Below are 25,920 nucleotides of genomic sequence, written 5' to 3'. Positions count from 1 at the left end.
TATGCGTAACCCTATACTGTAGTGTCCTGGTAATAAATGGCCCAGCAGTCAATGTATTCATAAAGTAAGACGCTTGTTGTTAACCTGTGGCCAGATGACGCAGCAGTTTTGAGCATACAAATGGATAAAGGACATGTGTATTATACAACAGGAGATACGTGAGAATTTCTTTTCTCTTTTCTGCATTGTTTGTTGCTGGACAGAACAGGTCACAATTACGCTGTATTATATCGTAAATTATTTCTCTCATTCTGCATGAAAACATAAGATTATACGTTTTTCCAAATCTTCCTGTCCTCTGCATCTTGCTCTGTTACACTCATCACCTGCATCTCCTCTCTAACTACATCCATAAACCTTCTCTTGGGTCTTCCTCTTTTCCTTTTGCCCGGCAGCTCTATTCTTAGCATCCTTTTCCCAATATATCCAGCATCTCTCCTCTGCACATGCTCAGACCAACACAGTTCTCGACTCCTGTCTAACCTTGTCTGTCAACGTGTCCATCACTATTGCTAATAAGAAAGGGCTCAGAGCCAATCCCTGATGTAATCCCATCTCCACGTTGAATGCATCTGTCACTCCTACCGCAGATCTCACCACTGTCACACTTCCCTCGTACATATCCTGTACAACTCTTGCATACTTCACCACCACTCCCAACCTCCTCATACAATACCACAACTCCTTTCGAGGCACCCTGTCATATTCTTTCTCCAGGTCTAGAAAGACACAATGCAACTCCTTTTGGCCATCTCTATACTTCTCCATCAACATCCTCAGAGCAAACATCGCATCTGTGTTGCTCTTTCCTGGCATGAAATCATACTGCTGCTCACTAATCATCACCTCACTTCTTAACCTAGCTTCTACTACTCTTTCCCAACTTCATGCTGTGACTCATCAATTTTATCCCCCTGTAGTTGCTACAGCTTTGTATATCCCCCTTATTCTTAAAAATTGGTACCAGTATACTTCTCCACTCCTCAGGCATCCTCTCACATTCCAAGATTCCATTAAACAGTCTGGTTAAAAACTCTACTGCCATCTCTCCTAAACACCTCCATGCTTCCACAGGTATGTCCTCTGTACCAACAACCTTTCCATTTTTCATCCTCTTCATCGTTGTCCTTACTTCCTCCTTACTAATCTGTTGCACTTCCTGATTCACTATTGCCACATCATCCAACCTTTTCTCTCTCTCTCATTCTCTTCATTCATCAGCTTCTCAAAATACTCTTTCCATCTGCTTAACACACCCTCCTTGCTTGTACATATGTTTCCTTCTTTATCCTTTATCACCCTAACCTGCTGCACATCTTTCCCAGCTCGCTTCCTCTGTCTAGCCAATCAGTACTGGTCCTTTTCTCCCTCCTTAGTGTTCAACCTCTCATACAACTCATCATTGCCTTTTCCTTAGCTTTCACCACCTCTCTCTTCATCTTGCACCTTATCTCCTTGTACTCTTGTCTACTTTCTGTATCTCGCTAACTATCCCACTTCTTCGCCAACCTCTTCCTCTGTATACTCTTCTGTACTTCCCCATTCCATCACCAGGTTTCCTTTTCCTCCTTCCTCTGTCTAGATGTCATGTCAAGCACCCTTCTAGCTGTCACCCTTACTACATCTGCTGTAGTTGCCCAACTGTCTGGTAACTCTTCACTGCCACCCAGTGCCTGTCTTACCTCATCCCTGAACTCAACCTTGCAGCCTTCCTTTTTCAACTTCCACCATTTGATCCTTGGCTCTGCCCTCAATCACCTTCTCTTCTTAATCTCCAACGTCATCCTACAGACCACCATCCTATGCTACCTAATTACACTTTCTTCTGCCACCACTTTGCAGTATTCAATCTCCTTCAGACTGACCCTCCTACATAAAATATAATCTACCTGTGTGCATCTTCCTCCACTCTTGCACATCACCCTATGTTCCTCCCTCTTCTTAAAATTTGTATTCACATCAGCCATGTCCATCCTTATCGCAAAATCCACTATCATCTGACCTTCTTCATTCCTCTCCTTGACACCATACCTACCCATCACCTCCTCATCTTCTCTGTTCCCTTCACCAATATGTCCATTGGAATCCGCTTCAATCACCACTTGGCCCGGTGATGAGCTTCGCAACTGTAGTTGGCAACTCTTTCATGCAGAAAGAAAGCAGACGTGCCTTGAGAACATCTTGTGAGGACATGGGGACAAAACTGCACATATAGAGATGTCTAGGTGTGAGATTTAAACCCATGCTCATCAAACTGTGTAAGTACTTGAAATAAATTAATTTTACTGTGGTGTAATATTTTTTAGACTTTTATCCTGTTGTCTTGAAATTGTCTTTGTGACCATTTCCGTGTTATCAAGAAATTATATATATATATATATATATATATATATATATATATATATATATATATATATATATATAATAAATAAATAAATAAAGTCAGGACAAAAGATTATTTACATATTTATTTCTGTCTACTTGCAGTTATATCTTTGGTGTATTTAAACCCAACAAACAATGAAAGATGTCATACTTGTGCTGTCATATTTTAACAACAGAGGGAATGCATGAGCAAATGATTTTCCAGTTTTAGTAATTCAAAATTCTTGGCAGAGGAGGCTCCTGTTTTGCTAATGGTTAAGTATGAAAGGTATATAAAAGCAATTTAAATGTATTTCAGCTGTCAGTAGAGATAAGACCATAGACAGTAAAACAAAATCATTGTCCTTTGTTATTTAAACTAATGAAAATGACTGAACAATGGTAATGCCTAAATTTAATGCACTTAATAAGATCCATAAAGGTGACACATAGCTGAATACATTATATATGCAAGGATTTATGAAAGAAGCCCTATGGGATTTCAGAAACCTTGTATGGAATTTGCAAAATACAGTTGGTTATAAACTGATTCTTAGTCAGTTAACATATAATGTGTTTATTCTTTACCAAAGGTGCAAAGCTTGCTGGATAGGTGCAAGATAATGTAATTCTCATGTATTACTTAAATTATTTGATAAAGGGCAAAAAATGCCGATATCTTGTACAAAGGCCTATTTTTACTAGATCTTACTTTTTATTTGAACATCATTGACTGTAGCAGCCAAGTTTAAACTTTGCTTTGCTTTTTAAAATTTTCTTCCTTTTTAGTCATTCTGGTGAGTGTTCAGACCATAGTTTATGTGTGTGTTTATATATTTATTTATTTAAAGAGCTTCTGTAAAAAGCCAAATTGTCCCCTAGGGACAACTAAAGTTCTAACTAGAACTTCTAAATTAGGGCCATTTAGCATCATGGAGAGCTCTTAAGCTGTTGAAAAAACACATCTTTAAAGAAAAAGATGCATCTGACATTTCTTAGAGTAATCCATTTCGTCATATTTCCTGTACTTCAAAAAAAGTTTACATTTCAGTGTTGTTACTGTACCTGCTTCTATGCACTAACTTCACCAATTTCCTTCAAAATTACCGGTGTGAAACTGAAATGACCGACTGCAGTGCTATGTCATTCAATTATAGCAAAAAGGCTTGTGAAGTGACAAGCTCTGTGCTGATCTAACTGCAATGCTAGAAGAAATGTATTGCTGTATAGAGTTAAGTCTTCTTAATGGAGACGCAACCTGTGAACTGCAAATCTCAAGAAACTAGCAAATGTCAAGTTATATGAGCAAGTAAAGAGAGCTGCCTATTGTAAAGTTTAAAAAAGTGAGATTCGGAGAACAGAACTCTCTTTTTTTCCTGGAACTCTCTGGCTTTAAAAGCACATTGGAACTTCAGATTTTAGCATTTTTTTTGTACTGCTTTTCATTTTTTGTCAACATTAAATACAATACTTTTGGTTTGACATTTAAAAACGTTTTGATGGTAATTTAGAATTGAGACTCTACAGTAGGCCTTTGCTAGACCTTACACTATTTCAAATTGATGACTTACTTATTTTGTCTGAAGAACGTTAAAATATGGATTATTAAGTTTAAAAAGTGGTGTGGTGGATGGTAGTACTTCAGGGACCCTGAAAACCAAACTTGATGTTATTTTGAAGGCACTGGATGAGTAATGCAGTTGTCAAATTTGTTCTTACTAACTTTTCATTGACATCATTCAATTCCGTTATTGGGATTACTCCCGCATATAGTATAGGTTAAACCGTGCTGCATCTTGGGCTGTGGCTCTTTAAAAGCATTTAAAGTCTGAGAATGAAAATGTCTTGCATAAAATATAAGAGGCTTCTGAAATTTTCTGTCCTGTAGTATGGGGAACCATTACGTTCTATAGCAGGGCTGTTCAATTGCAATTTCAGTTGGGCCAGATTTTCATACCAAGAAATTTAGCTGGGCCAGGCATTTTCAGCAGTCGATAAGCAGCATGTAATGACAAATTTTAAATCAACACAAACAAATGTTTTTAAAAACAAGTAATGTTTATTCATTGTTTTCCTTTTACATTTTGTCACATCTCACTCAGACACATCACAAATGTATTTAAAAAAAAACAACAAAAAAGCTAGAACTGAACAGAATCTGAGGTAGTAGCAAAACTTTTTTTCCACTTTTGAAATAAAAAAATAAACATTTTGCTCCCATCTGACCCAGGCACATCTCAAAGTGCATAAAATCAAAAAAGTGCACAGTATTAGCAATAGCATTGATTTCCCTTTTGAAATATGAGATCCTCCTGATATTTAAATGGGTGCTCATGACAGCCAAGGGATTTTTGTTTTTCATAGAACTTAAACTATTTCATTCACACAGTTTTAATCACTCATATGACAGAGGTTAAAGTTGAGTTCCACAGCAAAGTCTTTCCTGTTGAAATTGGTTCCCCGTCCCCCTGAAAAAAACTACCTGAGTAAATGTTTAAGAGCAAGACACCACGTATGGCATGGTAGTGGATTGGTACATTTATTTTAATGATTTGTTTTTAAGATGTCTTTGTACAGAGTTCTTGGGTGTCAAGTAATTAATTATTAACTATAATTAATACTATTATAATTAATGTTATATAATATATATAATATAAATTATAATTAATACCATACTATAATTTTTTTTTTACTAAATCTTATTTTCCATGTTTCTTTGTTGATGAGCTCCCGTTGAAGAGTTTATTGGTAACAGAACATACAATGCATATACCAGAATGACTGAAGTAACAACTAACAAAGTGGCATTTTTAATACCATTTTAACAAAGTTTACTGTACTCCATCAATCACAGAGCACCCGGTAAAATGACTGTAATACACCTGCAACCTTAAAGCGCAGAGTTCATCACATCGCTGTGTGTGACAAACCAGCGGGCAGGCGACTGCTTCTACATGTTTACTGATGGACACGCCTGCACTTCACGGAGTATGCTTTAAATCAAAAGAGAAACGGTATGCAAAGAGGCACGAACACAAGGATATCGGTGAAATTTACACTTTATTGTGCCACTCCAAATCAGAAGGGACAACAGAATTTCACGGGGCACAGATATATTCATTACAGGGGACCTACATGATGGGCAGATGAATGTCAAATGTTTTGCGTGCCTACCCTTTTGTTTTGATGACCAGTTGTGTCATATTCAGTCCTTCATTCATTATTCTGGCACAAGCATAACCGGCCTCTCATTGAAATTCACCTTTTGGAATACATGGCCGTTCCATCAGCAGCGTCGTGTACTTAGGAATATTTTCCCGCGCACATCTCCAAGTCTGACGTCATTTTCGCCACGATCCAGCGCTGTATATAAACTAGTCTTTATGCAGCTCAGGGATATGCAAGCGGTAGCCCATATGGACACATATGTTAACAGCACTTCCACTTAACAATAAAAAATATGGCCTTTTGCATCTGTTACAATATAATTTGTTTAAAGTTTCAATGATCTCATTTGCAATTGGTGAACTAAGTAGAAATGATAATCGCCGAAGACTATTTTTGGTTGCATTTGAAACCATTTTAGATGCAGTTTGGAACCCTAGTGGGACCACAGGCTAGGCCACTCGGTGGTTGCTTCTGGGCTGAATGTGGCCCATGGGGGTGCCATTTAAATAGGCATGTTTTATGGTTTCATTAAAAGGTATGTTTGTGGGCACAGTATATTCCCACTCAGATTAGGGAAAGAAGACATTTTTATGATGACCCACAAATTCTAAATGCCATCCAGGGGATACTCTTAAATTTTAGGTTTCCTTTATCTTTCGAGGTGGTCCCCTTGAGTTGCAGAAGGAATATTCAGTAGATACAGGTTTAACCCTCCTAGTTCTTTGATTACTTCTTACTTTGGAAGAGATGCTCATAAATAATTATATGTGCTTAGGATAGCTAATAGGCTAAAACTAACATATGATAATCCTCTCAGGAAGAGGATGTTTTTCCACAACTACCTGTTCTACTAAAGAGTACATCTTGTCTGAAGAAGGAGCCTGAGTTGCATCGAAAGCTTGCATATTGTAGTCTTTCTAGTTAGCCAATAAAAGGAGTCATTTTGCCTGACTTCTCACTACTAAAACATACAAAAGGAAGAAAAATTAAATGCCAGACTAATTCAAGTTCGTAACTTAAGATGGACTTCAGCATTGACAAACTCATTTGCTTTTTTAATTCCACACTTCTATACTACAAAATAGATGACATTATGTATCATAAGATAATAATAAAAATAATACATTTTATTTTTTTTTAGGCGCCTTTCTAAACACTCAAGGACACCGAGCAATAGATAAAACACAGATTATAAACAAAACTAAAATACAAAAATTAAAATCAGACAGAGCAATTGTAATCAAAGAGAAAAAGCAGTCTTAAATAAATTAGTTTTAAGTTTAGATTTGAAAAGTGAAAATGATTCAATATTTCTAAGCACAGATGGTAGTGAGTTCCAGAGCTGGGGAGCAGAGTAACTGAATGCTCTGCTGCCCATAGTGGTAAGACGGACGAAGGGGACAGTCAAGTGGATGGAGGAAGAGGATCTAAGGGTACGGGAGGGAATGGCAACATGGAGAAGGTCAGACAGAAGTGGAGGGGCAAGGTTGTGGATAGCCTTAAAAGTTAACAGAAGAATTTTAAATTGAATGCGGAATTTAACTGGAAGCCAATGAAGCTGCTGCAAAACAGGAGTGATATGGTGAATAGAGGGGGTTCTAGTAATGATGCGGGCAGCTGAATTCTGGACCAGTTGAAGCTTATAAAGAGATTTGCAAGAAAGACCAAAGAAAAGGGAATTGCAATAATCCAGACGAGAAGTGACAAGGCTATGAACAAGGATATCAGCGGTGTGGGGAGTGAGGGAGGGGTGTATACGATTAATGGTACGCAAGTGGAAATATGCAGACCGGGAGATGTTATTGATGTAGGACTGAAAGGATAAATTACTGTCAAGGATGACACCCAGACTTTTAACCTCTGGGGAAGGGGAGACAGGGGAATTATCAATAACAAATGAAAAATGATCAGTTTTGGATAATGTTGATTTTGTACCAATGAGAAGAAGGGAAGGAGGTAAATAATGAAAAGGAGGGGCCCCAGGACAGAGCCCTGCGGTACACCTGAAGTAACAGCGGTGGGCTGGGATGTGAAACTTTTAAGCTGAACAAACTGAGTGCGGCCTGAGAGGTAGGATCTGAACCAATCTAGTGGAGTGTGGGTAATACCAATCGAAGATAATCTATTGAGAAAAGTAGTGTGACAAATAGTGTCAAAGGCTGCACTCAGATCAAGGAGGATGAGAATTGTAATTAAACCAGAATCAGCTGCCATAAGGAGGTCATTAGTAATTTTTATAAGTGCTATTTCTGTACTGTGGAGGGGACAAAAACCAGACTGGAACTGTTCATACAGATTATTTTGAGATAAATGAGAATGAAGTTGAATAGCCACTGTTTTTTCAAGAATTTTGGAAATGAAGGGTAGATTAGAAATAGGACAGAAATTACTGAAATTAGTCAGATCGGAACCAGGTTTTTTCAGTATTGGGTTATTGCAGCAGTTTAAAAAGATGAAGGAACAGTACCAGTAGTGAGAGAAGAGTGGATTATAGCAGAAATAACAGGGAGCAGAGAGGGGAGGCAGGCTTTGACCAGAACTGTAGAGAGGGGGTCCAGTTGACAGGTGGATGGCTTAGACTTACAGACAAGATCTGTAAATAAAAAAACTGTAAATCTGTGATATTAGATGATCATTAGATTTGATGTGATATTAGATGATCATTAACCCAAACAAAAAATGAAGTAAAGGTCAAAACCAAATGCCACCAGCAAAGAATTGAAAGTGAATCTAATCTTGGAGAAAGCATCCCAAGTTTAAATGGAGTCGTATTGGATGATGTCATATGACCTGACTTCAGGGACTAGCCCCTTGTCAACCTGCTGATGTTTCATGACAATAGGCATACAAAATGGCAGCAGCCTTTAACTAAATAAAATGGTGTTGTGAGAAAATACAATAAAAATTTTTACTTTTCTAAAATGAAAATGAAAAAAAACTTTAAATTATCAAAAGAAATAGATTCCTCCTTATTCATAATCTTACACATAAAGTAAAAATAAGAAAAAATGAGAAAAGGAGGGTTTTAAAACGAATACAAATTATAACACTAACCTGTCTTCATGTGTTGGATTGAATGGAGCTCCGCCCTTAGCCCTTTTGTATATTAATTGCTCCTCCCCTCCTGTCTATGTTGGTGGCTTCGCACTGCTTATTGTAAAATAGTCACATGATGACGTGGGAGGGGACATGAACTGGGGAGATTGGAAGGTGCTTTTCTCAAGCATTGTGTTACAGTAATCCCTCCTCCATCGCGAGGGTTGCATTCCAGAGCCACCCACGAAATAAGAAAGTCCGCAAAGTAGAAACCATATGTTTATATGGTTATTTTTATATTGTCATGCTTGGGTCACAGATTTGCGCAGAAACACAGGAGGTTGTAGAGAGACAGGAACGTTATTCAAACACTGCAAACAAACATTTGTCTCTTTTTCAAAAGTTTAAACTGTGCTCCATGACAAGACAGAGATGACAGTTCTGTCTCACAATTAAAAGAATGCAAACATATCTTCCTCTTCAAAGGAGTGCGCGTCAGGAGCACAGACTGTCAGAAACAGAGAGGAAAGCAAACAAATCAATAGGGCTGTTTGGCTTTTAAGTATGCAAGCACCGCCGGTACAAAGCTGTTGAAGGTGGCAGCTCACACCCCCTCCGTCAGGAGCAGGGAGAGAGAGAGAGAGAGAGAGAGACAGAGAAAAACAAAACAGTCAAAAATCAATACGTGCCCTTTGAGCTTTTAAGTATGCAGCATGTCGCTTCACGAAGCAGCTGCACACAGAAGGTAGCAACGTGAGCATTTTTAGACGACCGTATCGTCTAGGTGTGCGAACAGCCCCCCTGCTCACACCCCCTACGTCAGGATCAGAGAAAGTCAGCGCAAGAGAGAGAGAGAAAAGTAAGTTGGGTAGCTTCTCAGCCATCTGCCAATAGCATCCCTTGTATGAAATCAACTGGGCAAACCAACTGAGGAAGCATGTACCAGAAATTAAAAGACCCATTGTCCTCAGAAATCCGCGAACCAGCAAAAAATTCGCGATATATATTTAAATATGCTTACATATAAAATCCGCAATAGAGTGAAGCCGCGAAAGGCGAAGCGCGATATAGCGAGGGATCACTGTATATGCTTTTGAACTCCCCTTGTTTAACAGTTTGTGCACTCTTTTCCTAGAGTTTAGGGTTTTTTGACTTTTGGTTTCCAATTTGGATTTTTTAAAGTATTGTCAAGTGTTTTTAGTACCTTCTTTGACTGCCCATTTGTTTGAGATACTACATGTTATTTCACTTATTTTTAATTTTTACCGTTTTGAATTAGGATTTAGTATAGTTTGCTATTTTGTGAATAACCTCTTGCCTGTTTGAGGATTTCCTTGTTGGATGACACCTTTTTTTGGCTAACTAAAAAGATTTACAATATGCAAACTTTCGCGGCAACTCAGGCCCCTTCCTCAGCCAAGGCCTTGAAAGCTTGCATATTGTAATCTTTTTAGTTAGTCAATAAAAGGTGTCATTTTTGCTTGACTTCTCACTACATTCATAATGGCTAACATAGTACAACACCCTAGTACTACTTGTTGGATGAGAAAGTTGTTTACATGAATCATATTTACTTTTTCACCACCATGCCTGTTTTATGAGTGGATCACCCTGATCTACAGTTTTATTTGGATGTGCATGGTGAAGCGTGCTTTACTGTGCCCCTCTTTACTCAGTACTCCTCCACACTGGTGGTCTGCTAAATAGCTCACACTTTGTGTTGTGTTGTGTGTACTTCTACCTCTTTGTATAGCAGGACATCACAAGGTGGGAAAAGCATTTAACACACATTAAAATAAATAACAAAACAGTAAATTTAAGAATGTTTGTTTTTTTTCCACCAGTTCTGTGTATTTAGAAAGTTAAATGTATTTACCATTCTTAACTTTGTATAGGCAACTGTGTTCAAATGTATTTTGTTTGATTAGTATGAATAGACTGTGATGGGCTGGCACCCTGCCCAGGATTTGTCTCCTGCCTTGAGCCCTGTGTTGGCTGGGATTGGCTCCAGCAGACCCCCGTGACCCTGTAGTTAGGATATAGCAGGTTAGATAATGGATGGATGGATGAATAGTGCATTATCTATGAAGGAGGAAAATGTTTTTTTTTATTTCCTTCAAGTGTAATTTCTCCTTGTCACAGTCACTTTTCTTTTAAAATTATTGACGTGACTTCTCTAATGTAGATGTTATCTTAAAATATATACAGAGTCATTTTTCAGTTTGAACAAAATGTTGTCAAAGAAACTGATCAGAAGTATGCAGTGGTTGATTCATCTAAGTCAGTTTTTCTCAAGTACTAAGCTGTGATCCACATTTGGATCACAGGTGCATGAGTGGGTCCTGTTGGGTCACCTAGGTGTTCAACAGCACTGCACACAATATTTATCCCTATTTGTAACTGCAGAGGGAGAGAAGTAAAGAGTTGTACTCATGTTTATTTGCACTTGTTTTACCAAAGGGTATAGTGCCCCCCTCCCAGCTCTTATGTTTGTGCTCATTTCATCAAGAGGGACCCTCGCCCCACATGTGGGTTGTCCTAAATTTGAAAAGGTAAAACTGGAACATGAGTCTGTAAAGGTGGAGAAACACTGATTTAGGTGGTCTTGTGTGGCTGACAAAATGTGTGTGTGATATTAGGATTTTAAATTGCAATAAGTAATGAAAGTGTAAAAAATGTCTTACAGTGTATGTATTGCATGTCATATTTTATATATCTGTTTAATATATCTGAAATACACATTTTCAACTGGCCAAAGTTCAACAATTAATTAAAAGACAGACGTTGTTAGGTTCCATTTATGTTAATCATTTTCAGACTACTGTATTGCCCTCTCTCTTTAAACAAACCTGCATTTTCATGAGTACTCATGTAATTAGTAAAGTTTGTAATTGCATTTACCAGTGAACTTTTTATAGCAGTTTAAGCCTACCCTTAGTGAGAGTGCTATACAAAAATTAACTGAATTGAAAGCTAAATTGAATGTTCTCTCAGAATCGAAGAATCCACCTTAATAAAATGAAGTGTCCATCAGGTTGTCTCTGTCATTCCACAAAATGGTGCATCACAAACATTTGCAGAAATTAAATGCATTGCATTTGTCATTCCAATAGATGGTGAATCACAAATATTAATACTGCTTTTTTGAGTCCCATGCCAAATGGCATTTAACAGAGAGAGAGAATCACATTTTTCATTTCACTAATGGCACTTCACAAACATTTGTACTAATTCATTTTATTACTACTAATGTTTGTGATACACCATTTGTTGGAATGACAAATACAACACATTTTATTACTATATGTGTTATTACAAAATACGTTCTAATTGATGGTGCACTGCTAACATTGATGCTGAGGTCTGCATTGATTACTTAGATTTCAAACTGTCTTAGATGAGTAGCACAGTTAGTAGCCCAATAACTGGTCTTGAAGATGAAGTGTTCATTTAATAAACATTCTTTGATTATTAAGGACCTCAATACTTCTATCCTAAAGCTGTCATATTTTTTAAATATAATTTGTTATGCTTTTTATTTTCATTTCAGATTCAACAGACAGGCCTCCAGTCCTACTTTTAGGAAGTTCAGAAGGTATTTTAGCAACTTACCTCAACGGTACGAGACTGAGTTCTCTCCAGCCCTTTGATATCAATGGAAATCTCACCTTTGACTTTCTTTATGAAGAAGAAGCTGTTTGTTGGGTTACTGAAAGTGAATCTTCAAATCAACTTCAATGCGCCAAGATAACAAAACTTAAAGCATTTACGGAGAAAAAGGTGATCAGAACACCGCAGAGCTTTCAGAGTAAGTTTGTTTAATTATTTAAACATGTGGTTCCACAACATGTCCTTTGTGTGATGTGGTAAGATCTGTCAGTGCCTTTAAAATAATCGCTATGTAACATTCCTTCAGAAAACTGTGGGAAGGAGTTAATTTGTTATACCCAAGTGAGCTTTTTATCCACAGCTGAAACTATTTGAGAATTTAATTTATTTTTATTTATTTTAAAGGTATCATTAGTGGTAAGGGATGCTATCTTAAATTTTTAGAAGACTGCATTTAAATTCTGGGCTAGTCTGTAAATCTGTATATCATGTACTGTATATACTTCCCATGTCCATATGAATTTTTATATAGATAGTCATTTCACATCTAAAAGACATCCAAGATAGTTTGGCTGACAATTTTAAATTCACATTGCATGAATGACTGTGACTATGTGTGTAAGTATTTCCTGCAAAAGACTGGTAGCGTTTTGAGTATTTACTTCTTTCTTACACTACCAGTCTCAGGCTTCATCTTGGTCCAGAACTGAAAACTGAATGATTAAACTCATCACAATAACATCTGGGTACCATTAAAGGAATGTGCCATCCAAAAATAATAATTTATTATATGTTACTTACTCCATGCAGTTTGTACTGGTGGCCGAGAAAAAATTTTATTTGCATAATGGAGGAAAAAAAATTAAGATATAATAGAAGTCAGTAGTGACCAGTGCTGTACAATGGCAAACAATATGAAAATTGAAAAAAAGAAAAGAAATCTCCCATTGCATGTGTTGCATAATCCAAATGTCAATATTCTAGCCGTTAACTAAAAATGTGCAAAATGCATGCTTTTTAAATATATACTTCTAAAATAATCGGCACACGTCATAAAAAGGAAACTAAAACCACATGGGAATTACTTTTTCAACTGAAAAGTGGACTCTTGACCAACGAATATGGGGGAGAGGTGGGTCCTCAATTAAAACTGCCAATCTCATGAGTCATCTGCAACATTGAAAAGACAACTCCAGGATGCTGCCCTCTATCAAAAACATGAACATTTCTGGGTGTGTCCAAACTTTTGACTGGTAGTGTGTATGTACAGTATAGCATACCAAGAGACACTGACAACTAGGCGGTTGGTAAAGTATTGTTCTAGTAAAGCAAAATGACGTGTCAAGCTAGTATAAAAATAAGCACTTTAGAATGGTCATTAAAGACAAATGTGTTAACTTTGCATCACACACTCTGAAAGTACGGTCATAATTGATTTCCTTTAGAAACAATGTACAGTATGTGACAGAGGTCAGGAATTCCTTTAGACATTAATCTTCCAGCCTGTGCAGCCCCTTGTGATAGTATTACCGTAACCCAAACAACATCATAAGACTGCCACTACCCAACAACCCTTAACAAAGAAAGAATGCATTATTGTCTTCTAAGACAATACTTAGTCCTTAAACAACAACAACAATTGAAGCCATTAAGAAATCTAACAGAATGTTAGGTTATATTGGACAATGTGTAGAGTACAAGTCCAAGGAGGTTATGCTTAAGCTTTATAACGCACTGATGAGGCCTCATCCTGGAGTATTGTGTGCAGTTTTGACCGCCTGGCTACAAAAAGAACATAGCAGCACTAGAAAAGGTCCAGAGAAGAGCGACTATGCTTATTCCTGGGCTACAGGGGGAAAATTATAAAGAAAGGTTAAAAGAGCTGAGCCTTTTCAGTTTAACCAAAAGAAGATTAAGAGGTGACATAATTGAAGTGTTTACAATTATGAAGGGAATTAAAACAGTGGACTGAGACTGCTATTTTAAAATGAGTTCATCAAGAACATGGGGACACAGCTCGAAACAAAATAAGCTACCAAGTAGTGTAGTAGACAGTAGGACTTTAGAGTCCTTCCAAAACACTTGTAACATTAAGTCGAGTTTTGAAGATTTCAATGGAATAGAACTGGCAAGTTTCATTGGGCTGAATGACTTGTACTCATCTAAATCTTTCTAATGTTCTAATGTTTAAAAGTCTGGTTATTGAATTGGGGCCCAAGAAAAAAAAACAGACTAGCATCTCCAAATTACTTAATTTTAAATCTTTATATTTTTCAAGCAAAGGAAGTTTTAATTTTGTTTTTGCTCTCCTCTCTTAGCTTTAGGCCACAGCATATGTTATCAGGTCAGACTTTTGACTTTTACTATTTTAGCCATTTTAACTTGCAGACTAGAAATTATTCAATTTCACCTAGTATTTAATTTCATTTTTCCTTTGCTATTTGCAAAGTACTTTGAGCTACACTTATGTATGAAAATGTACCACATAAATAAATGTTGCTGTTGTTGCTTTTAGGAACGATCGATCAAGAACTTCACAGAGAATGGGGAGCTATTTCAAGGCTGAAATGCACAAACCCATTTTTGCACATATTAAGACAACATATGTTTCCATTATAAAGTTACCTGTATATTTATTTCTATTAGATTCTGTTCTGTTTACCTTTTAAAGATATCCTTTTTTGAAAATGTAATTTTTTGTCTCCAAATTTAATAACGCAACCCATTATCTGCCTTATAGCAGTAAAGAGAAAGATTTAAATAGCACATGCTTATGATGCACTCTTTTGTTTCATTTATTCAGGTGTATACTTCATCCTTCTTCAAGTAAACATTAGTCTTTGATCTCCATTTCATCCACCACATGATGTGTCCTCATTAATCAAACTTCAAAAGGGAATACACGCCATGGCTTGTAGTGGATACATAATGAGTACTGTAATAATTTTGGATTATATTTTTACTTCATTTTCGGCAAGATGCCAGTGATTTTACTGTTAAGCCAAGGAGAAAATCAATACATATGTCGGAAACATTAGGAATCTGTTAGTCACTGTTTTTATTTATATTATGTTTTATTTTAGTCTCTCCCAGTAAAGCATAAGGGCATTTTCTTTTATTTTAGTGAAAGCAAAACAAAAGCAAGGTATCTTTTATCTTGCATGGTTTAAATTATAGTAAAGTAAGGATGACTTTTATTGAATATTTCTATCAATTTAAATAAGCTGTAGTGAAGGGAGAACATAGAATGGATTCAGAAAGTATTCAGATCCTTTCACTGTTATTGTGTTGCAGATTTAATACTATATTTAAGACTTCAAACTTTATTTAATACTAAATTTAATACTTTAAGCTACAGTATAATTGCTTCCAAATGTCTGCCAATACCATATTGAATTAAAGGTCTAAATACTTATATAAATGAGAAATTTCAGATTTTGTTTTATTGAGTGTAGAATGGTGGGCAAATATTACAAATGTATCCATTCAACTTCAAATGTAATAAGTTTAGGGATCTGAATACAACAAACACCTTAATGTGAAAATGATATTTGTTTAAACCTTTCTTTAATGTTGCTACATTCAAACATATAATCAAATTTTGCTGATATTAAATTGTTCATGCTGTTTTTAAAATAACTAGAACATAAACCTAAATTGGTGTGGTAGTGGTGGAATGGGATGGAGTACACTAGAAGTTAAGCAATTCTTTATAAATTCAAATTCTTATTTCACAATATTGACTCTTTTTAAATTTACATAAAGAATGCTAATTTTGGAAGTCATGTTTTGAAATAATTTCTCAGTTTAAAAAAGAAGGAAAATGTATCAGGACCACAATTTTAGAAAGTTACCTTTTTGTGATATGCACCACAGTGAATGGAAGTGACTGTCAAATTCTGTCCCATTTTTGTTGACTTTTCTTCATAGTTGTGCCTTTATCATTTTATCAAAATCAACTGAAAATTCAGTGTGTAGAAAACGTGATGGCATTTAACTACAAGTATAAACATGATACTGTATCCTAGGTCACCCATATGATACTTACTGGTTTAAACTTATGTCAGATTTCCTCAGACTAACATGAGTGAATATAAGTTCAATACCTTTAGGATCATTTGTAGGTAATGAAGCCCTGATAACAGCACTGATGTGTGAGGTGTGTTATTTTCTGAAATTGTCTGATGGAGTGTAGATTCAGTGTTTTAACGTGATTGGATGGCTTTTTGTTTTATGTCTCTGATCACTTTTTTATAAATATATAGAATCATCATTATTGTCACAGTGAAATTCTTACTTGCATGTGTTAATCAGCATGTAACATGTTAAAACCCTCCGGCACCATAGAAATTTGCATAGGTAACTAAATTCAAAAAGATGTTTCACTGCATCAGAAGCACAAGCATACCCATCTGGCTCTGATTTGAAGGTAGTTTTATTATATAGTTATCTTTATGTCTGTGGTGAAACAAACGCAGAGGAAATCAGTGACCAGAAGATGAAAATGGTAAACACGAGCCAAGCCCATATTTGATAACCAAACGTATATTTTAATCTTTAAACAAGGCCAAGAAAGTAAAGTAAAAATTCTGCATATGAGAAATCTGAAATCATACCGAGGAACCAGGGAAGCACACACCATCAAAAAAAATTTGGAAGTATGCTTTTCTACTTTTGGTAGTCTTAATAGATTGCACTGATGTTTTGGCCCATTCTTAATATATCTTACACTGCATGAATTTCAGAAGGTTAGTTTTGTAGTCTAGTGAAAAACAGATGATTGCTATTTAAAAGAACAATAACTGGCAAAAGTATAAGAGGTAAAGTATAGCTACAAATTTGTGTCCAATATAGTGAGTTTAACAGCAAATACCTTTAAGAGGTTTTACATACAGTAATGGTTTCATTTTCTGTATTTTATTTTACCTTATACCTTAAAAATTCTGCTTCCCTGGGTTGACTGTCCTTTTACAATCTCATTCAGCAATGTAGATATCTTATAATGACTTCTACTTCTTATTGTTCACTGTTTTATTTAAGAGAAAATATCCATCCATCCATTATCCAACCCGCTATATCCTAACTACAGGGTCATGGGGGTCTGCTGGAGCCAATCCCAGCCAACACAGGGCGCAAGGCAGGAAACAAACCCCCGGCAGGGTGCCAGCCCACCACAGAAGAGAAAATATGTTTTTGGTTAAAGATAAGAGCAAAAATGAAAACAGTAATACAAAAGAAAACGTATAATTTTCTGTTTACCAACACAACAGGATAAAAACAAAATTGAATCTGCACTAACTGAATCTAGTGGGCTGCTCTGTTAGTCAAGAGGTGCTTGTTATTGGGCTGTGTAAAATCATCATTGGCAAATTGGACAGGAAAAGTAAATGTGCCTGTTTGCTTCTCATAGAGAATGACTCGAATGCTACTGTCAATTTCCTTAATAATAAGTTTTACATGAGATCACATCATGGTAGAGCTTGATTTATAAACCACTTGTAGAGTGGGTTTGAACTTCAACAATGATGTAACATTCTGTACTTATGGTTACTAAAAGAGCAGCTTGAATTTTCCAGATTTTATAGCAGGTTTTGTAATTAAGGATTTGTTTTCGAAAATATGTGCATTTTTTATTATCTGTCCAGGGTGGATATTGACTATCTATCCATGGTGAATATGTTTGGGGTTAGCTGCTGCCATTACTGTTTAACTTACAATTTCTGTATTAGCATACACACTACATAGATAGATAGATAGATAGATAGATAGATAGATAGATAGATAGATAGATAGATAGATAGATAGATAGATAGATAGATAGATAGATAGATAGATAGATAGATAGATAGATAGATAGATAGATAGATAGATAGATAGATAGATAGATAGATAGATAGATAGATAGATAGATACTTGTCAGAAGAAGGAATTTTAGTTTTTAAAAAAAGCTCAAGGAATATTGTTACAAACAACAGTAATCCTCTCAAGCACATACAAGAATTACACAGAAAAAAAAGTAAAGATGTCATATCACAAGCTAAAAATACATTTTGTCTTAACATTCATAACATCCATAATGGGTATCATATGTAATTTATTATTTGTGGTGGACTGAGATACTTCTACCTGGCTTGCACCTGCTGCTTTCATATTTGGTAAATTAGGCTCAGACTACCCTGAACCGGATCAAATTAAAAAAATTATGTAGTCTATAATTTATTGACTAAGATACATAGTACAACACTATATAAGTTCAGACATCCACGTTATCTAAAATGGACAAAGCAGATAAGAGAATGAAAGTATATAATTATTTTATAGCACACTCTTGACAAATTATTAGGAACACTCTACTAATACTGGTGTAGGGCCTTGTGAAAGTCATATTCACAAAGCCAGTTCAGGAAGGCAAGAATACCGGTTTTAACACATAAGTGGAGTCACTCAGTACATGGAAAGAGATGCCTGATGGTGGTAACAGTTCCTAAATGTATTTCTGTAATTGACAAAATGTGTGATTAGTTTAATTTCTCATGTCCACTTTAGGAGTCACGATTCTACTATACTAGATTATATTGGTTCTCTTACTGTATGAATACCTTGTCCTTATACTAAAGTTGAAGCAGGTCTAGGTCACAGATCAAAAGGCTTTAAATAAAATATCTTCTAAGAATGGTAAAAGCAAAAGCTAACAGTTAATGAGGACAGAAGTTGTTCAATATATGATGAAATAGTGAAAAATCATATTTATCAGTAATAAATAAATAAACTCTCACAGCCTACTTATGCTCTCAAAACAACCTCGGTTTTTCATGGCATAGATTCCACAAGATGTTGGAAATATTCCTTTGAGATTCTGGTCCATGTTGTCATTATTGCATTATGCATTTTCTGCAGATTTCTCAGCTATGTATTTATTCTGTGGATCTCCTGTTCTACTACATCCTGCAGGTGTTCTATTGGATTCAGATCCACTGACCGGGAAGGCCATTGAAGAACACTGAAATCATTGTCATGTTCTTGAAATCAGTTTGGGACTACTTTTGCTTTGTGACATTGTGCATTATCATGCTGCCATTAGAAGATGGGTAAATTGTGGCCATGAACGGATGCACATGGTCAGCGACAATACTAAAATGGGCAGTGACTTTCAAACGATGATCTAATAGTATTAACAGTCCAAAGTATCCATATTACTAAACGAGAATGGTAAACCGGATATGGACACAGGGACATGGGCCATGGACGCAAAAGACGTAGTGCGCAGGCGCCACACAAAGCCCCCCTCCAAGCAACGGAAAATAAGAAATGAGGCACCGGGCCCATAGCACACAAAAAAAAGGAGTCAGACGCAGGCGCCACACAAACCCTTGGCACACAGCGCCACACGAAGCCCATAGCACACGAAACGGGACACACACAAAAAAGAGGCTTCAGACCCACGACACACAAAGCCCCCCTCCACTAACAGAAATAAGAAATGAGGCAACGCGCCCCTAGTGCACCAAAAACAAAGGAGTCAGACGCAAGCGACAACACAGCGCCACACGAACCCCATAGCACACGAAACGGGACACACACAAAAAAGAGGATTCAGACCCACGACACACAATGCCCCCCTCCACTAGCACAAATAAAAAATGAGGCAACGCGCCCCTAGCACACAAAAAAAAAGGAGTCAGACGCAAGCGCCACACAAAGCCCATTGCACACGAAACGGGACAGACTACGGACATAGCACACGAAACGGGACGTACACAAAAAGGAGAAAGCCCCCCTCCACTAACAGAAATAAAAAATGAGGCAATGCGCCCCTAGCCCCCCTGCCCAGAGTAAAACGAGAAAGACTACGAACCGTCTGACATGCCGCAAGCAGGATAAAGCGAGGTCAGAAGGAAATTCACATTCTCCAGCAGCAGCATACTGATACAATAAATAAGATTAAATTAAAGAAAGATAATAATGCAGGTGAAAAACAGACAATAACTTTGTATAATAATGTTAACGTTTACCCCCCCGCGTGGAATTGAAGAGTCACATAGTTTGGGGGAGGAACGATCTCCTCAATCTGTCTGTGGAGCAGGACAGTGACAGCAGTCTGTCGCTGAAGCTGCTCTTCTGTCTGGAAAGTGAATAAATAAAAATAGAAAAATAAAAGTAGAAAAGCACACATTCACATACAGTCATACATGGAGCTGCTGGAAATGAAGTAAAACTTTATAAAGGGATTAAAGAACGGGGACAAACACATGGAGAGCGAGTTACAGATGATGAAAACTGAAATGCAACAGCTTCAAAAAAACCTAGGCACGAAACACATGCACACCGAGATACAGAATATAAAGGCAGAAACAACGACAGTTAAACGTCCACACCACACAGCGCAGGCGGACCCGTACTCCACAATGCACCACATAATAGTACGGACAGAGCTCCATTTTAACAATGGGTGGCCCCAGAGTGACACGGGTGAACACTCCGTATTAAACGTGCGTCATCCTCACACGTGGCTGCCCAGCGGGCATGGGTTCAAAACGCCAGCGGTAGGCAAGCGAAGCGAGCAGGGGGCGGAGCCCCCTTGTGCAAAATAAACAGTCCTCACACTATTATGCCACCACCAACAGCCTAGAGATTTGACACATGATAGTCTGGGACCATGGATTCATGCTGTTGGCACCATATCTATCTATCTATCTATCTATCTATCTATCTATCTATCTATCTATCTATCTATCTATCTATCTATCTATCTATCTATCTATCTATCTATCTATCTATCTATCTATCTATCTATCTATCTATCTATCTATCTATCTATCTATCTATCTATCTATCTATCTATCTATCTATCTATCTATCTATCGTGAGCAGGGGGCTGAACGCACCCCTAGAAGACACGGACACTACGAATGCTTCACATTGCTCCCTTACTTGCTGGGCTTACATGCAGCTGCTCTGTCGTGTGATATGTTTCTCGTGCGACGCTACGCTTACTTAAAAGCCTGAACAACAACTGTCCTTGCTAGCTGATTGCTTTATTTCTCTCTCCTCCAGACATCCTCAGCTCCTGTTGCGGGTCCCGCTCCCATTGTGCTCACCTATGATGTTTGCCTGTTCTCGTTTTACTTCTGTTTGAAATGTCTGAATAAAGTTCCTGTCTCTACAATGTCCTGTGTTTCTGTGCAATTCTGTGACCCAAGCGTGACACTGTCTGTCTGTCTGTCTGTCTGTCTGTCTGTCTGTCTGTCTGTCTTTCTTTCTTTCTTTCTTTCTTTCTTTCTTTCTTTCTTTCTTTCTTTCTTTCTTCAAGAAGCCCTCAATACAGGCATAGGTATCTGTTGATCTGCAGTATTTATGAATGAATGAATTAAATTTTAAATATACATACTCTAATTAAAGAAAACTTTAATGAATCCTAATATAATGTTGGTTGCTCAGTGTGAACAATAAGTTAGTTTAGTAGGAAAAAGTTGACATTACCTATTTTTAATAAAATTCGCTGGCTCACATGGACTTTATTGCTAAAAACAACAAACTTAAGAAAGATGCAGTTGCAGGGCCTGTTTCAGCATAAAGCCAGCTGGGCTTTTCCCACTTGCATACCGTAATAGACCAGTTGCTGTGCTGACTTAAGATCCTTCTGCTGCTTTACTATTAGTCAACATCTGTTCTGATAGCCTTTTGAATTTCAGCTGATTAGCAGCTGTTAACCGAACATGATGCAGTCTCTGCAGACTTTGTCAGACCACCAGGCGTCTGGAAGGACATTTATCTAAAGCTCTTTAAAAACAAGTTGACAAAAAAACATTTGACAACAAATTTTGCATCTTGAAAACATTTTGTTGATTATGAAGGACAGTTTCAAGCTGATCACATATAAAATTTCAGATTAGCTTGTCACGTAGGAATTTGGAGCAACATGAAATTAACATTTATTGAATTTACCATGTTAAATTGCTTAACCATAATGGCACACTGTATTAGCTCAATTGAGATAAAAATGTTTTGCTTCTGGTTTTCATTTGTACGCAGCATCTGACAATTGTCTTTTTAGCGTCAAACAGTAGTCGGCCATCATTGATGGAGTCCACTGGCCCTAATAACACTTTACAATTGTTACAATGCCCTTGTAAAACCTTTATCTGTGTTCATCACTGACTGCACTAAGAATTAGCAGGGAAGAAGTCCAAGTATCAATGTGGAAAATGAAACTTCAACAGCATTTGACACCCCTTGGTTTTGTATGCTAGAAGTGTGTTGTCAACTAACTCGACATAATTGGAGCTGTTGTGCTTTATAGTTGCTGAGGAAATTCTCATCACCATCCTTGAATGTATACCATGTGATTTCCTCTGGCCCACTAGCAGAGTCTTGAAACACCTGACTTTGATCACATGTCTGAATTGTAGAAAAAAACACCTTCCTTAATCTTGGCGTCAGATATTTGTGGAAACATCTGCCACAAATATCAAAATCCTTGAACTTCCTTGTTCATGTCTCACAAAATTTTTCATTAGTCCATGTTTTATATGAAGAGGAGAAAAATAACACTTTGTTGGGTCGACAAGTGGTTTATGTGCCACACTTTCTTCTGCTTATGGAGCAGCCATAACTTTTTAATACAGTGACACTTTTTTAGCATGGCTGTCCAATTCGCAAATGAAAGAATAGTACTTGGAATATTCAATCTGCACTTCTAGAAGCAGTGCCACTACTTTTAGACCACCACAAACGTTCCAGTTGTAGTTTTTGCACTGTATATGTATGAACAAAAGAGGAAATCACAAAATAGGCAGTTGCAATAAATGATATGTTAGGAATTTAAAGTTGATTTTTCTGATCAGCAGGCCAAGGTACTCCCAAAAGTGTTCGGAAAGTAAAACTTTCGTTGTCTAGTTTAAACAACCGTGTTAACATTAATCAGCCATTTGTCTTCTCCATACATGTTGAGTTTGAACTGGCAACATTGTATTTTATAATCAAACATCTTAACCAGTTGATTACTCTGAAAATTTTCTTTACTATCAATTTGTATATTTATTTTTATAAAATGTAGTGGGATTTAAGTTTACTGAATAGACTGATAAATAATATGGCAAAATATGAGGGCACTGCTAGGTAATGCCAGATGAGGGTCCATGCTGATCAGGATATGACTGATATTGTCAGTCCCACTTAATCCAATTCATGGTTGTGGGGACTGCAGAAAAAAAAACAGAAACTGAAAGTAAAGTGTGATGAAAGATAAATAAGAATATTAAAATAGTATAAGATTTTTTTTCATCTTGTAGCTCCAGAGGTCTGGCCTCTAATGTAATTTTAGGCCAGCAACTGCTTCTGTGTCATTTGCATGTTCTCCCAGTCGACTGATGACCCTAAATTGGCTCAGGTTAATGAGTGTGAGTGTATGCGCGTATGGGGAGGAGTGCAGTGGCGTAGCTAGGAGGGGGCGGTCAGCATTACAGTAATCCTTCACTATATCGCGCTTCGACTTTCGCGGCTTCACTCTATCGCAGATTTTATATGTAAGCATATTTAAATATATATCGCGGATTTTTCGCTGGTTCGTGGGTTTCAGTGGACAATGGGTCTTTTAGTTTCTGGTTCATGCTTCCTCAGTTGGTTTACCCAGTTGATTTCATACAAGGGACGCTATTGGCAGATGGCTAAGAAGCTACCCAATCAGAGCACGTATTACGTATTAAATAAAACTCCTCAAATATATTGTGAGCAAGGGGGCTGTTTGCACCCCTAGAGGATACGGACGCTTCTCAAAAAACGCTGAAAGACTACCTTCACATTGCTGGGCTTACTTGTGGCTGGTTTGTTGCGCGATATGCTTCCCGCACGGTGCTTCGCATACTGAAAAGCCCAAACAGCATCTCTCTCTTGCTCTGACATTCTCTGCTCCTGACGCAGGGGGTGTGAGCAGGGGGGCTGTTTGCACCCCTAGAGGATACGGATGCTTGTCTAAAAAATGCTGAAAGACTACCTTCACTTTTCTCCCTTCCTTGCTGGGCTTACTTGTGGCTGCTTTGTCAAGCGATATGCTTCCCGCAGGGTGCTTTGCATACTTAAAAGCCCAAACAGCACCTATTGATTTTTGATTGTTTGCTTTTCTCTCTCTCTCTCTCTGACATTCTCTGCTCCTGACGCGCACTCCTTTGAAGAGGAAGATATGTTTGCATTCTTTTAATTGTGAGAGATGGAGCATGTTTAAACTTTTGAAAAAGAGACAAATGTTTGTTTGCAGTGTTTGAATAAAGTTCCTGTCTCTCTACAACCTCCTGTGATTCTGTGCAAATCTGTGACCCAAGTGTGACAATATAAAAATAGCCATATAAACATGGTTTCTACTTCGCAGATTTTCACCTATCTCGGGGGGCTCTGGAACATAACCCCCGCAGTAGGTGAGGGATGACTGTATTGGCCAAAAGGCTCAGTACGATTCGTGTGTAAGCAGCAGGGTTCAGAAAAATATCACTCATGAATGAAAAAAGTAAAATTCTCTGACTTTTATCCACAAATGCTTCAAAAATAATTTTCAGGCTGTCCTTCTGTGACAGCATCAGACACAGCAGTTGAAATTTATGAGGCAATAACAAAAATAAACATAAACATTGCACCGATAATAATTTCTAGGAAGATAAAAAACTAATTTAAAATTTATAATTTCATTTCGTTATGAATCCAAATGCAGTCTTGCTCTGTGCAGAAAACATCCCCACCTATCACTTGTACACTACACTGGTTCTGGTTTTCGCAGCGTAATTATATTAAACTAATAATTAGAACACGCCTTATCAGTGCGTCTATACTATATTCTTGTCTAGTTGATGCTTATAATTATATGTGAAAAATTATTCATGTTTCTGTATATATGAATAAATCTATGCAAAAGTTATCTTAATTTTTCTCTATACGTCATTTTAATTTTCTATTTAAATAGGTTAACATATTCAGATATGTTGGAGGGCGGCAAATTGAAGCACTGCCCCGCCCCAAGCGGCACGATCTCCAGCTACACCACTGGATGAGTGTATTCTGTTATGGACTGGAGAACCATTCAGGGTTTTCCTTGCCTTGTAGCTAATGCTACCAGGATTGGCACATTCTTTCTTTGATCCTAAACTGCATTTTTAATCATCTAGCCATACTTTTTAAGCCTTTCATATTAATGTTTAATAGGCTGCACAATTGTCTCATGTGTGCAAGAATTGTTAGACCTCACTGAATGGTGGTTTCTTCGTTATTTGCATTTGGTCATTAACTGTGGCGGGTTCAGAAAACAATAAACAATTAGAACCTAAATGCAGCTGCTTTTTTGTTCCCTTGCATACCACTTAACAGCTGGATGTGGTGGAGGACTACTTTGATGTAACTGTTACCTGTGTATTTATTTAAATATCAGGTAATTTAAAGACAATCCTTTAAACTGAAATTGATATTTTTAATAATGTCAACCCTGCTGAGGCTGCAGCCAAAAGACTGAAAACCATTGGCTTAGTAGCAAGGGTTTTGATTAACGTGATTAAGGAAAAATAATACCTTACTCTTTTGAAAATTAATCACAAGCCAATAACACCTTAACTTTGATAGCCCTAATAAAAACATTTGTACAACTGCTGCTTTTGTAACATAAAATTATTGCCAAAGTTAGGCATTTGATACTGTGATGTTTATGCACGTAATGTCACAAAAAGGATAAAGTAAAACACACACTTGTTAAAAAGCAGAGAAAAT

The 25,920-nt window shown here is 37.1% G+C and overlaps 1 protein-coding gene across 1 annotated transcript in view; it reads left to right on the top strand.

The window, feature by feature from the left end:
* Positions 1-25,920, top strand: part of lrp1bb (low density lipoprotein receptor-related protein 1Bb) — a 2,167,948-nt gene that overhangs the window by 1,085,571 nt on the left and 1,056,457 nt on the right. Inside the window, exon 6 of the mRNA XM_051931086.1 lies at positions 12,119-12,376. Coding sequence (XP_051787046.1) covers positions 12,119-12,376 — 258 coding nt within the window. The remainder of the gene's footprint in view (positions 1-12,118; positions 12,377-25,920) is intronic.

Source organism: Erpetoichthys calabaricus, chromosome 8, assembly GCF_900747795.2.
Source record: "Erpetoichthys calabaricus chromosome 8, fErpCal1.3, whole genome shotgun sequence".
Lineage (NCBI taxonomy): Eukaryota > Metazoa > Chordata > Cladistia > Polypteriformes > Polypteridae > Erpetoichthys > Erpetoichthys calabaricus.
This window is presented reverse-complemented; position numbering and strand designations above follow the sequence as displayed.